This window comes from Candida dubliniensis, chromosome 4 (genome assembly GCF_000026945.1).
Source record: "Candida dubliniensis CD36 chromosome 4, complete sequence".
In the NCBI taxonomy this organism is placed as follows: domain Eukaryota; kingdom Fungi; phylum Ascomycota; class Pichiomycetes; order Serinales; family Debaryomycetaceae; genus Candida; species Candida dubliniensis.
In genome coordinates, this window is record NC_012863.1 from 519,726 (window position 1) to 531,831 (window position 12,106).

General features: G+C 29.0%; 4 protein-coding genes across 4 annotated transcripts; 3 read left to right on the plus strand and 1 right to left on the minus strand. All coding sequences in view use genetic code 12, as the record gives it.

The window, feature by feature from the left end:
- Window positions 1–1,575: 1,575 nt before the first annotated feature.
- CD36_42390 (uncharacterized protein) lies at window positions 1,576–1,956 on the plus strand (the record flags this gene model as incomplete). The annotated part of the gene is made up of 1 exon (XM_002419858.1): window positions 1,576–1,956. The coding sequence occupies one exon, from the start codon at window positions 1,576–1,578 to the stop codon at window positions 1,954–1,956; it is 381 nt and encodes a 126-aa protein (XP_002419903.1).
- Window positions 1,957–3,374: 1,418 nt separating this feature from the next.
- Window positions 3,375–4,895, plus strand: CD36_42400 (riboflavin transporter, putative; the record flags this gene model as incomplete). Its single annotated transcript, XM_002419859.1, has 1 exon — window positions 3,375–4,895. One exon carries the CDS (start codon window positions 3,375–3,377, stop codon window positions 4,893–4,895), a length of 1,521 nt encoding a protein of 506 aa, XP_002419904.1.
- Window positions 4,896–4,962: 67 nt separating this feature from the next.
- On the minus strand, window positions 4,963–6,399 carry CD36_42410 (BTB/POZ domain-containing protein, putative; the record flags this gene model as incomplete). Its single annotated transcript, XM_002419860.1, has 1 exon — window positions 4,963–6,399. The coding sequence occupies one exon, from the start codon at window positions 6,397–6,399 to the stop codon at window positions 4,963–4,965; it is 1,437 nt and encodes a 478-aa protein (XP_002419905.1).
- A 1,821-nt stretch (window positions 6,400–8,220) lies between these two features.
- CD36_42420 (arginine metabolism regulatory protein, putative) lies at window positions 8,221–11,154 on the plus strand (the record flags this gene model as incomplete). Its single annotated transcript, XM_002419861.1, has 1 exon — window positions 8,221–11,154. The coding sequence occupies one exon, from the start codon at window positions 8,221–8,223 to the stop codon at window positions 11,152–11,154; it is 2,934 nt and encodes a 977-aa protein (XP_002419906.1).
- Between the last annotated feature and the right edge of the window lie 952 nt (window positions 11,155–12,106).

Below are 12,106 nucleotides of genomic sequence, written 5' to 3' on the forward strand. Positions count from 1 at the left end.
TTTATATTGTAACTGTTAGAAGTTTGGTCTTTAGAGACTTTGAAGCGACTTTTTTTTTTTTAATTTGTTTCTTTCCTCCACAAAGACGGAACAAAAGCTTCTTAAAACGGTTCAAAATTGACCCTACCTTCAGAATATCCAAATTAATCAATTCTCAAAACTAAGCAATTAATCAAATAAAATGAAATAATTATAATGACTATGCAAGCAACAATGTATTGCAAACCAGTATTAATTATATATTGTTTTGCTGGGGGTTTGATGATTTTCGCTGTGCTAAAAGTCGCAAATAAAGTTTTAATGTCGTGGGAGGAAAGATCTGCAGTGATAATTAAGACCAAAGAAGACAAAAAACCAGACAAAAAAACTCCAACTGTCTTAATGACGTAACACTGACACTAAAAAAACAATCTAAAAGTACCTGACAATAATTGGTAGTTACTGTTGATGTTGGGGTGCGTCGTATCGAATAACAAAAACCTTCGGTGTAGTACGAGGAGCCAAATTTTAAAGGAGGGAGGGAGAATCCCTAACGGATAACTAACCTCTAAAAAAAAATTATATTCTTAATTTCTTCTAGCCGTTTGCCACCAGACCAAAGGGATTCAATAGATTAAGGACTGTATCTCTATAGTGAAGGAAGGTATAAAGTCAATGAACAAGCTAATATGGAGATTCACTTGTATTGAAAAAGGAACTTTGAGGAATATTTTTGGGAATTTCTTCTGACTCACAAAAAAAAAACACCTTGTAAATAGAAAAAAAAAACAAAAAGAAGTTGTAGTGGATATGAGTAGATAATTGAAATTTGACTGTTGATTGTGAAATTTATAATTATATGGAGGAGTAATCCACGGCTAACTAAATGAGTGCTGTTTGTGAAGTATGGGGTAAATTGATAAAAAAAAAAATGTCACCACAGGAAAAAAAAAAAAGTAATTATCGCGGAACCGGACTTTTTGCTCCGCTCCGACACCTAATGGTTGTAAGTGATATCAGATACGAATAAAGTGAACTAGATGGATTCAACAAGTAATAGCGGTTGAATTGAACCAATAAGAAGGGTGTTTGTAATATCTATTTTGCTATTAAAACTTCTGGTGTGTAATGAAACAGCTATGTAACAATAAGAATCAACAGAATAATGGAGAGCTGGATGCCATGAAACATATTAATAAATACAGAGATTTGCTTGAATTAACCAAAGTAATCTTGACAAACACTCTGAACAACTTTCTCAAACAATTAGATAAAGTTCATATGACTTTTAGGTAAATAATTGGATACTCAATGGTAAGTTATTCTGGTTGTTGCAAAAAGAAAAAGGAAACTTGATGAATTATATAGAAGAAGATGGTTGTAAAAATGAGAACCAAATCTTCGACCAAATAGAAAAAAAAAACAAGACGGTGCTACATATTAGTGAAGATGTTTAGAAGTTGAAGAAAACTCTACATTGGCCAATCATTGTCACCACCACCTTTATAAAATGAAAATAATAAATATTGATTGAAGTAAAGCCAAAATAAAAAACGAGAGGACCCTGAGGGGTTAATTATATTATATTATCAACTAATGGCCTGTTTAATTGGTAAGTTCAATAGAGATAAAGAATGTTATTACCACCGTTGTCACAAATATCTTATAATCTATTTAATAGATGAAGATTGTATGGATTTGAATATTAACATGCTTTGGGTGGTTTCTAGTCCCAGAGATTTGCTACCAGGATTGGTTTTGGTTAGAAGATTCACACCACCACCAAAGAAAAATAGGGGTCATGCTTGTGTGGTTGTGGGAATCAAATGGACAAGGAAACGCTGCTGGCTTTTGGATGTTACACTATCAGTTAGTTTTTTTTCAGACAGTAGACATGAAATCTGTAACCGACATTTTAGACCAAGCATCAAGTGTGGGGTAAAAGAATACAAAAAAAAAAGCACAAGAAAGAAATAGAGAAGTAAAACAGACAGACAAACAAGAACGAGAAAACTTTTGGATTTTCAAAAATTAATCTACAAAACGATATGAAAGGTTGTGGTTAATGAAGCTTTTATAGTCGAAATGAATGAATGAATGACCAATATACTAATACTCAAGTTTTATTTTGTTGGTGAGTGTATTGTTTCTTGGGTGTTTTCCAGATTTACGTATACTTTGCGAAAACCCAACAAAACGAATACTTAATTATTTGGGGAGATTCTTCAAAAATATAGACACAGACACATCTCTCTGGTACTTACTTACTTACTATGCCACTTTAAGTATGTACTTGTTTTACCAATTAATGAATTATTTATTTATTCGTCCCCTGGATCTAGAAATAATTACATATTATAATCTACAAATCACATGATAACTCCAGATAGTTATTAACTAATAATATCAACCCCCCTAATGGTGTAGTAATTAGGATATGACCGAATATAACAGAACAGAACGGAGTTAATGAACAATCAAAACCAATATTATCACAGACAATTAAATATTATATGTCAGATATTTGTCGGTATTATTTTTACCTTTACCAAAATAAATTGGCATTGAATAACTCATTGAACCCAACAGTCCTTTTTTTGGTATTAGTATACTTCCAACTAAACTTCTTATTCTACAAGTATGCAAATAATAATAGTCTACCAATTTTGAAAGCAAAATAAATAACATTACACTCTTGCGACAAGAAATGGATTTTTTTTTTTTTTTTTTGCTTTAGTTATGGTTAAACTAATAAAGTATTAGTTGGAAACTGGGACTGAGAAGGGTGTTGTTGTTGTTAGGGTATCAACTAGTGTGGGGCAATATGGGATAACAAAAGGTGGAAGATAGAAGTTGAAAGTTGTAAGGTTGGTTGAATTTATATATAGAATTTGCCCCTCCCCCAGATTAAAGCCAATTTTTCTTCTTCTTATATTACAATTTATTATTGTTGTTTATTATCAGTCTAATAAATAATATTTATAAGACGGTCAAATCTACGTATATTAGAGACATTCAATCAAAAAATTGTACCAGAAGTTAAAACCAAAACGTGTATATCGATCATCGGCTTTATGAAAGTTTGGCATCTCATATGCCAAATCGCCGAGAACCACAATATGTGGCTACGCCTTGCATGAAAAAAATTGTTTCGGATAAATTAACCTTGAGTTTTGTTTCATTCATTCATTGAATTATCTAAGTCAGTAACTTTATATCCTCCGATGGGATTAATAAATACTTTATTTTAATTAACCCCGATATATACATATATATTCTACAAAGCCAACACGTGTATGGTAAATAAAACCTTACCTTGCCAAAAAAATTTTTATTCTTGAAAAGTTATACCCCCTTTTTTTTTTTTTTTTGATTGGATTAATGATAATTACAATATGAATACATCAACAACAATAACACCAAATGAATCAAATCCTCAAGAATATAATCTACAACCTCTAGAATTTGTCACGTCAAACAACAAAGAAATTCCATATCCCATCAATAATGATAATTTTCACGAAGAGAACAATCATTCAATAATTACACGATCAGTAACAACCACCACATCTACAACGACAAGATCTCATCAATCATCATTACATTTATTAGATGACCCCTCAAGATTCCCTGATGGTTGGAACAATAGAGCCATGATAACTTTATTTGGATCATTTTTAGGTATGATTGGATCATTAGGATATGTGAATTCTGGAGGAGTTATTCAATCATATATATCAGAAAATATTTTAATTAATGATTCCCAATCTTCTATTGGATGGATTTTCCTGATTTATAATTTTTTTGCCTTTGGTGGGATTTTAATTCTGGGGATAATATTTGATAAATTTGGTTGTCGAATACCAATTTTTTCAGGGATTATAATTATGTTTAGTGGATTATTAGCCACAAGTTTTTGTCATTCTTTATATCAATTCATTTTGGCTTATAGTATATTAGCTGGATTAGGGACTGCATTTGTATTTGGACCATTTGTTGCTTGTTTAAGTCATTATTTTTTACAGAAAAGAGCTTTGGTTATTGGGATTTCTTATACAGGAGGTGGATTAGGTGGAGTGATATATCCGTTAATGTGTCGATCATTATTTCTGAAAATAGGTTATGGATGGACTATGAGAATTGGAGCATTTATAAGTTTATTTTGTTGTGGTATAGGTTGGTTATTAGTAAGTGATCGACATAAAGAGTTTTCACCAAAATCAGAGAAAAGACAAGAAGCTAGTTCTAGTAGTATTGTGGATGTTGTTGAAAATGAATTCATTAGTATAATTAAAGAAATTTTTTATTCAATTGATTTCAAAATTCTATATAAGAATTTATTATTTACAGTATTAGTATTTGGATTATTATTTAATGGGATTGTATTTTTAATTTCAATTGTTCAATTACCTTCCTATGCTATATCTCATGGATTCTCCGAACAACAATCTTATTTATTATTAGTAGTATTCAATTCTTTTAGTATTCCTGGAAGAATTATCCCTAGTTATTTTGCTGATCAAGGTTTGGGTCGATTTAATACTTTCTGTTTAATAAATTGTTTTTCATTAATTGCCTTTGTGGTTATTTGGTTACCATTTGGTAATCATTTAACGGCATTGTTTATATTTGCTGGATGTTTTGGATTTTCAAGTGGATCAGTTTTAAGTTTAACTGCTAGTCTTGTGGCTCTGATTGTGAAAACTTCTGATGTTGGTAAAGGATTAGGAACAGCTTTTTTTATACTTTCAATTGCTGATTTATTTGGTATTCCTATCGCTGGAGCAATCGCTAGTGGTAGTAAACAAAGTTATAACAATTTAGTATATTTTTTAACTGCTTGTGCTGCAATTGGGGCTATAGTTAGTTTTATATCTCGGTACCTTTATGGTGGGTTTAATTTTAATAGAGTTTGATATAATAACAATAGTAATAAAAGTTAATACACGTAAATTGGTTCTGTATTATTTTCTCGTTTCCATTTTATAAAAAGTCTATTAGGGTGTCGTTGGATCTAGTAAATCCTTCTAATGTTACAGCATGCAATCTTGCCAATGGTCCTCTCATCATTACTTTCCATAAAGATCGTGATAAACAAATTTCAATAATTTCACCTGATCCAGGAGAAGGATGATCAATCTCCAGAGATTCAACAGATTCATTGTTGTTGTCATCATTTTCAGAAAGTTTTCTCTTCTTATCATTACCTCTCTTATTCGCATCTTCTTTAGCTTCCTTCTCTACTTCTTTAATACCTAATATATCATTTACCCAATTTGAATTCATTTCTTTTCCATTAATAAAAGTTTTTGAATTATTGAATCCAACGAAAAAAAGTAATTCTTTATCATCTTTTAGAACGTGACTAAAATAATCTTTAAATACTTGATGTAATTTATGACATGCTTTATTTGTTACTTTTAATGTGGGTAATTTCGTTGATTTATTTAAAATCAATTTAATTTCTGATTGACAATCAAAATCTTTAGAATTTAATTCAAATATTAAATCTCTTGTCATTTCATCTTTAATATAAGGTCGATAATAAGTTAATGATAATTCAATATTATAATTTGTTGATGGATTTTGTAAACCTTTACGAGATATATCATTTAAATTAATGACAATTTCATTACGATAAGTGATTTTAAATTTAATTAATCGTTGTTCCAATTCCAAAAATCGATAATATCTTGCCTCTTTAATTAATAATTGTCGATGATCATCATTCATTATAATCAAATGATTACCTCGGAAAAATTCCAATAAATCAGCAAATAATTTACTTGATCGATTACTTACTTGCGGGAAAGTTTGTGGTGGAGGACGTAACATATTATTTTTTTCAATAACATTAATATTATCAATTAATAAACGATCAAAATTAATTGTGAAAAAATTAGGAGAATTCCCAGGCATATTAATTAATGATTTGGGGATTCTAAACTTTTCATTACCAATTATAGCAAAATAATCTTGTTTATTTAAATTTTTTTGTAAATTTTTTAATCCAAAATAAAAACAATCTAACCATAAATTCATAAATATATAATCATTTTCAATATTAATCAGATAACCTTGTAAATGATTATAAATTTTTTCAAATATTTGTGGATCACGATCGAAAAATAATACTTTTTCTTCATTTTCAGGTTGTTGGAAAAATTTTGTGAAATAAGATGGAGCATCTGATGATAATGAAAGTCCACTTAATCGATATAATCTATACCCAACTTGAATTGAATATATTTTTTCATGAGGAAGAATTGGAGGAACTTCAGGATTATATTCCTCGGACGATTGAACCATAAGTGCAGCTTCTCTTGATGAAGGAGCAAAAGGAGGAGGAGGAGGTGGAGAAGCTTGTGGAGCTTGTGTTGTATTTTTAGATGAAGATGAAGATGGTGTTGAATTTGACATAGATAATAATTGTTTGGTTAAGGTGAATGTTGGAGGGAAAGTATAATAATTTTTCTTTTCTTTTCTTCCCTTTCCACCTAACTAATGGATATATGACTTGTTTATATAATAATCAAGATGAGTCTTGAGTAGTGATGATGTGGATGACAATATTTCTTGTTTATGTTTTTAAAGTGTTGATCCTTTGTTGAAGATCATTTTTGTTTGTCAACAACCGGCGTGCCTTGATAAAAATGCGATTAGTAAAGTCGAGGTAATATACAAACAACAAATTAGAATTCGTGACCCGGGCCGATTAAAAATGGCTCACACATAACTAACTACTAGTTGTGGCTATTTAATAAATTTTACTAATAAAGAGAATTCTCTATTCAATGACCAAACCATTCAATTGTGATACTCGTGACAAGAAGTAAATTTTACGCATTACCGTGACGAACCCATCAAAAAGATTAGACCATTACAACATTCTAGAACTCCAAAAACGAAAAAAAGAAAAAGGTCATGGATAAACTTTTGAATAGTTCATGCTTATTTTCATTTTAGAATGATCATGGTTATGTAACCTTTTTCGGCAATTAATAATGGATTATAGATATCTCATAATTGGAATTAACCTTGTTCGGACTTTTATAAGAAATGCCATTCATATCCACCCCCAAATAGGAATGGATTAAGACAAGAATTACTAATATGATTGTTTATTCTTATTACATACCCCCCTCTTCCCCCCCTAAAAATTGTAATATCGGCAATTGCAAAGTTCTAGAACGATTACTTTACGAAAGAGTTTACTTGTTAAAAAAAAAAGAAATTGATGCAAAACCGGAAAAAAAGAAAAAAAGAATTCCGGAAATACAAGAAAACACCACGGAAATACAAAAAATCGAGGAAAAAAATCGAATCACCCTTCTAGTACACTAAGCATGACTAAACTCAAATGTTGTAACATTATCAACTTGTTATCGTGGAATGTTAGTGGATGCAATGCAAACTTAGTTTGGTAAAGCAAATCTTGGCTGCAATTTTTTGTCGAAAAAGGTTGCATTTCTGTAGATTGGCTTTATGTGTTTATTGATGAATTAGAGGATCGAATAAGTACTTGTGTAGAGTTGCTTCAAAGTGATGACACGTTCAATATCAATTCAGATGTTGATGAAAAGGAAAAAGTAAATAGTTCCATTAATATATGTTGATGATCTTAAATGCAGAAATAGTAGTCCATTGAAACTGTCGGTTTAAAAAAAAATTTGTAGTAAATAACTCGACGCGCGAGGGAGAAATGTAATTGAGCCATGGCATTAGACTCAAATGTAAAACAGAAAGTTGTTTGGAAACATTCCAGGAATGTTGAGTGGGCTCAATAGAGTTTGATTAATGGTGTTGGTAGTAGATTGTTATATCACGCCAATACCCTCCACAGCTTGACAAGTGAACTCTTTATGTCCCATAACTACAAAACATTTTTACGTTTATTTTAACTCTTTGCAAGTTCTATCCGCATAAGATTTGCTGCTACTCAGCAACACTTATCCTCCTTATTGAAACCATCACAGCTTTAGATTCATCTCTTTAATAATGATGTGGCGCGGCATTCAACAAATCCCTCTCCCTCTCGCCCCAGAAAAGTCGTGCGCGATTGTCAAAACGTCTTTTTTTTTTAATTTTTAATTTTTCTCAAACTCGATTATATCAATGAACGGGGGACTAGTAGAAGAAGGAAGTTCCCATTACTAACTACCTTATTCATATCATTAATTTATAACTATTCACACATACATATATATATATATATACCTATATATTAACAACATCTAACATATGGCAAGGAGAAAAGCTCGTACATTTGAAGGATGCTGGACATGTAGATCAAGAAAAGTCAAATGTGATTTAACAAAACCTCAATGTAATCGATGCTTAAAATCAAATCGGACATGTCAAGGTTATGAAATTAGATTAGGATGGTGTCAACCAATGATATATGATCATAATGATAGTACTACTAATGCTAATGATTATAAATTTTTAAATAATGAAGAATTTGAAAAAGATTTAGATAATTTCCAACGACGGAATGTTGAATTAGTGAAATATCCTAAACATATGAAATACGAAACTTATGAACAATTAAATTATATTTTAAATCAATTTGATAATTTAGAAATGATGAATAATGAAGATAATAAAGAGAATGAGAATACCAATATTGAAAAAGAATTTACTATTGGACCATTTAAATGTATTAAATGGAAAAATATCAATATAATGAATTTAAAGAAAACAACTAATAATAAAATCATGAAAAAATCCTCGAAACTCAAATCTCAGATTAAACCACAGAATGATATTAATACTCTGAATAAAGCAACATCAAAGACAAAAGCAAAACATTCTACTTCAATTGATAATGATAATAATAAACTACCTAATACTACGAGTAATAAAATAATTAATGGTAATATTAATATTTATTCAGATTTATTAAATTTTGCCAAATTAACTATTGTTGGTATAAAAGGTCCTAAATATATTATAACTGATCAAACAATTTATCATATATTTGAACCGGAATTTTTCCCTAATGTTGATTCTGATGATGATTGGTTAATTGATATTAATGAATATCTTGATAAATTATTTCAACAACAACAACTAAAAAGTAATTTATCATTGTCTGGAAAAGATAGTAGAGGTGATAGTGACGGTGGATTGATAATAACTTCATTATTACAAAAATTATTAAATAATTTTATTAATCGATGTAATGAAATTTTAAATTTTAATCGAATGGGATTTCAATTTAATTATATTGATATTTTTATAATACCATTTATTCAACGAATTTTTGGGGAATTGATTTGTTGGGATTTGAATGATATTAAATCTACTCAATTAAATCAAACCTTGGTAATAAATAATGATAATCAAGAAGAACCAGAAGAAGAAGAAGAAGAAGATGATGATGATAATGATGAAATTGGGGATAAGCATATAAATATAAATATTGATGATGTTTTCCGAAATATTAAATTGATTATTATTTATTTAGTTTTATCATTATCTTCATTTCAATTATCAACACCAATAAATAATCAATTTAATATGGATGATTATTTATTATTAAGTATTCATTTAAGAAAATTAGCTATGAAAATGTTGAATTATCATCTTGATGAATCAGATACAATAATAGAACAACTTGAAGATTTACAGAAAAAAGATACTCATTTAAGAAAACATAATTATAATTTGGTGGGAGATTATTCTTGTTATATATTATTAGCATTAATATTACAAATTGAAATTGATACATATTTATCAATATTTGAAAATTATGAATTAATTTATGCTATTGGTGATTTTATAATTGAAAAAAACAATTTTAAATCGAAAATTTTTATGGTTAAGAAGAAAAATAAATTGAATCCATTATTGAATTTATTAATTAATATATTTAAAATTAAATATATTTTTTATGAAAGTACTCATTCGATAAATTTATTTAATTATCAAATAAATCAACAAGATGAAGAAATCAATTATCGAGATTTGAATGAAAATTATGATTTAATAAGTACTTCAAGTTTAAGTGATAATGAAATTGAAGATGAAGAAGGGGAGGAAGAAGAAGAGGAAGAGGAGGAGGAGGAGGAGGAAGATAAACGACAGATTAAACCAACAATTAAAAATTTGATTATATCTAATGATTCAATAACTACAACATATGAACCAATGTCATATACTATTAGTTTTAATAAAGAAAATTCCAATGGTTGTAACAATACAAAAGATCAACAGAAACAGAAACAATTAAAGAAAGTTAAAACTAGCAATAAAAACAACAACAACAACAACAGCAACAACAACAATAATAATAATAATAATAATAATAATAATAACAATATCGATAACAAATTCATACCTGATGATAATTTTACTAATGAATTAGATATTAATTATATTTATTTAATGTATGGTATTCCTAAATCATTAATTGATTTATTTTATGAAATTATTCATTTAACTAATCATAAAAATATTTTCCAAAGACGTAAAGTTTTCCCACGTAATTTTCCTAAAATTTGTGCTGAATTTGAAGATAAATTAATTAATTGGTCAATTGAAAATGATCTGAATTGGAAATTGACCATCACCCATCTTAATAACAACAATGAATCATTTTTGGAATTATTACAATTAAATATTATTTGTTTCCATCAAAGTTTAATTATTTATTATAATCAATTATTGAAAAAAAATTGTAAATTACAAGATTATCAAGATTTAATTGATAATAATTTAAATAATTTCCAAAAATTATTATTTCATCATAATAAACTATACTCACAACAACACGAAACAAATTTTCATCTTTTATTTAAACCATCAATGTGGATATTATTTATAATTGGATCAAGTACAATTAAACCAACTATACAATCTAAAATTAAATCTATTTGGCAATCAATTGAAAATGATTATAAATTCAATGGGTTAGCAAATTATTGGCGTTGTAAACAAATCTTATATGAAATTTGGAATCGACGGGAAATCGATCATCATAATAATAAATCTATGACAAACCAAGATAACAGGAGTGATACTAAAGCAAGCACTACTGTTGGTAGTGGTAGTAGTAGTGGTAGTGGTGGTGGTGGTGGTAATGGTAGTGATGGTAATGGTGATGGAGATGATGACAACTTTGGGTTTATGACTATGATTAGAGAATATGGAATTGTATTAAACTTAGGATAATAATTAGAATAAGGTTATTTATTTGTCTAGACAGGAATAAATACGTGAATGGATGTTTATTACTGAATAAAATTACAAGGGCAAAGTCTTTTAGAAGTAGAACAGTTTGTATCTCTTATTATTGATTACTTTTGTAGCCCCCCTGATTAGAGTGATAAAATTTACATTTAGTACAAGAATGAGAATGGCCGACAAACCACTTATAAAATGAATATTTCTCAAAGGAAAGCTAGAACTATCTTGTAAGCAACCTTTGTGTATCAGTCCTGTTATGTTTTTCCGGAATTACGTTGAGTGGGGGGGGGGAGATGTAGAGTTAATCACACCACAACAACCGCCGCTCCCCCCCCTCTTAAAAGGCAATTACCAACCACCAACCTCGTAATGATCATCATTATTCATTTCGGAATAATTGAACAATTTTTTTTTAACAGTATCAAAACGCCTCTAGATTAAAATATATGCAATCGCGCCGCATGTATAATTGAAAGTAAATCCGTCTCCTTCATCTTTTTTCCCCCCCAAAAAAATAAATAATCCTGATAATAATAGTTGCCTCCTTTTTCTTCTTTCATTGTGTGTATACTTTTTTTTTTTTGGGGGGGGCGGGACAGGATGAAAAAAAGAAAAAAAAAATTGGGGGGGGGGGGGGGGCAGCACTGACTGGTTTGGTGGAGGAACGTTCTTCCCTAGTTTATCCGAAATGTGGAGTCAGATTCTTTTAAGATTAAACCACTTTTTTTTTTATTTATTGAATGGAGGCAAAACATAGAATGGTTTCTTTATAAGTATAGCATCTAACCAGAATATTCTCTATAATATTTACTAGATTTTTTAAAGATATGAACAACATTAGAGTATATTAATAATAATAATAATAATAATAAATATCTATATCTTGATAGAGTAAGATTTTAATGAACGTGTACTTTTGGACAAAAAAAAAACAACA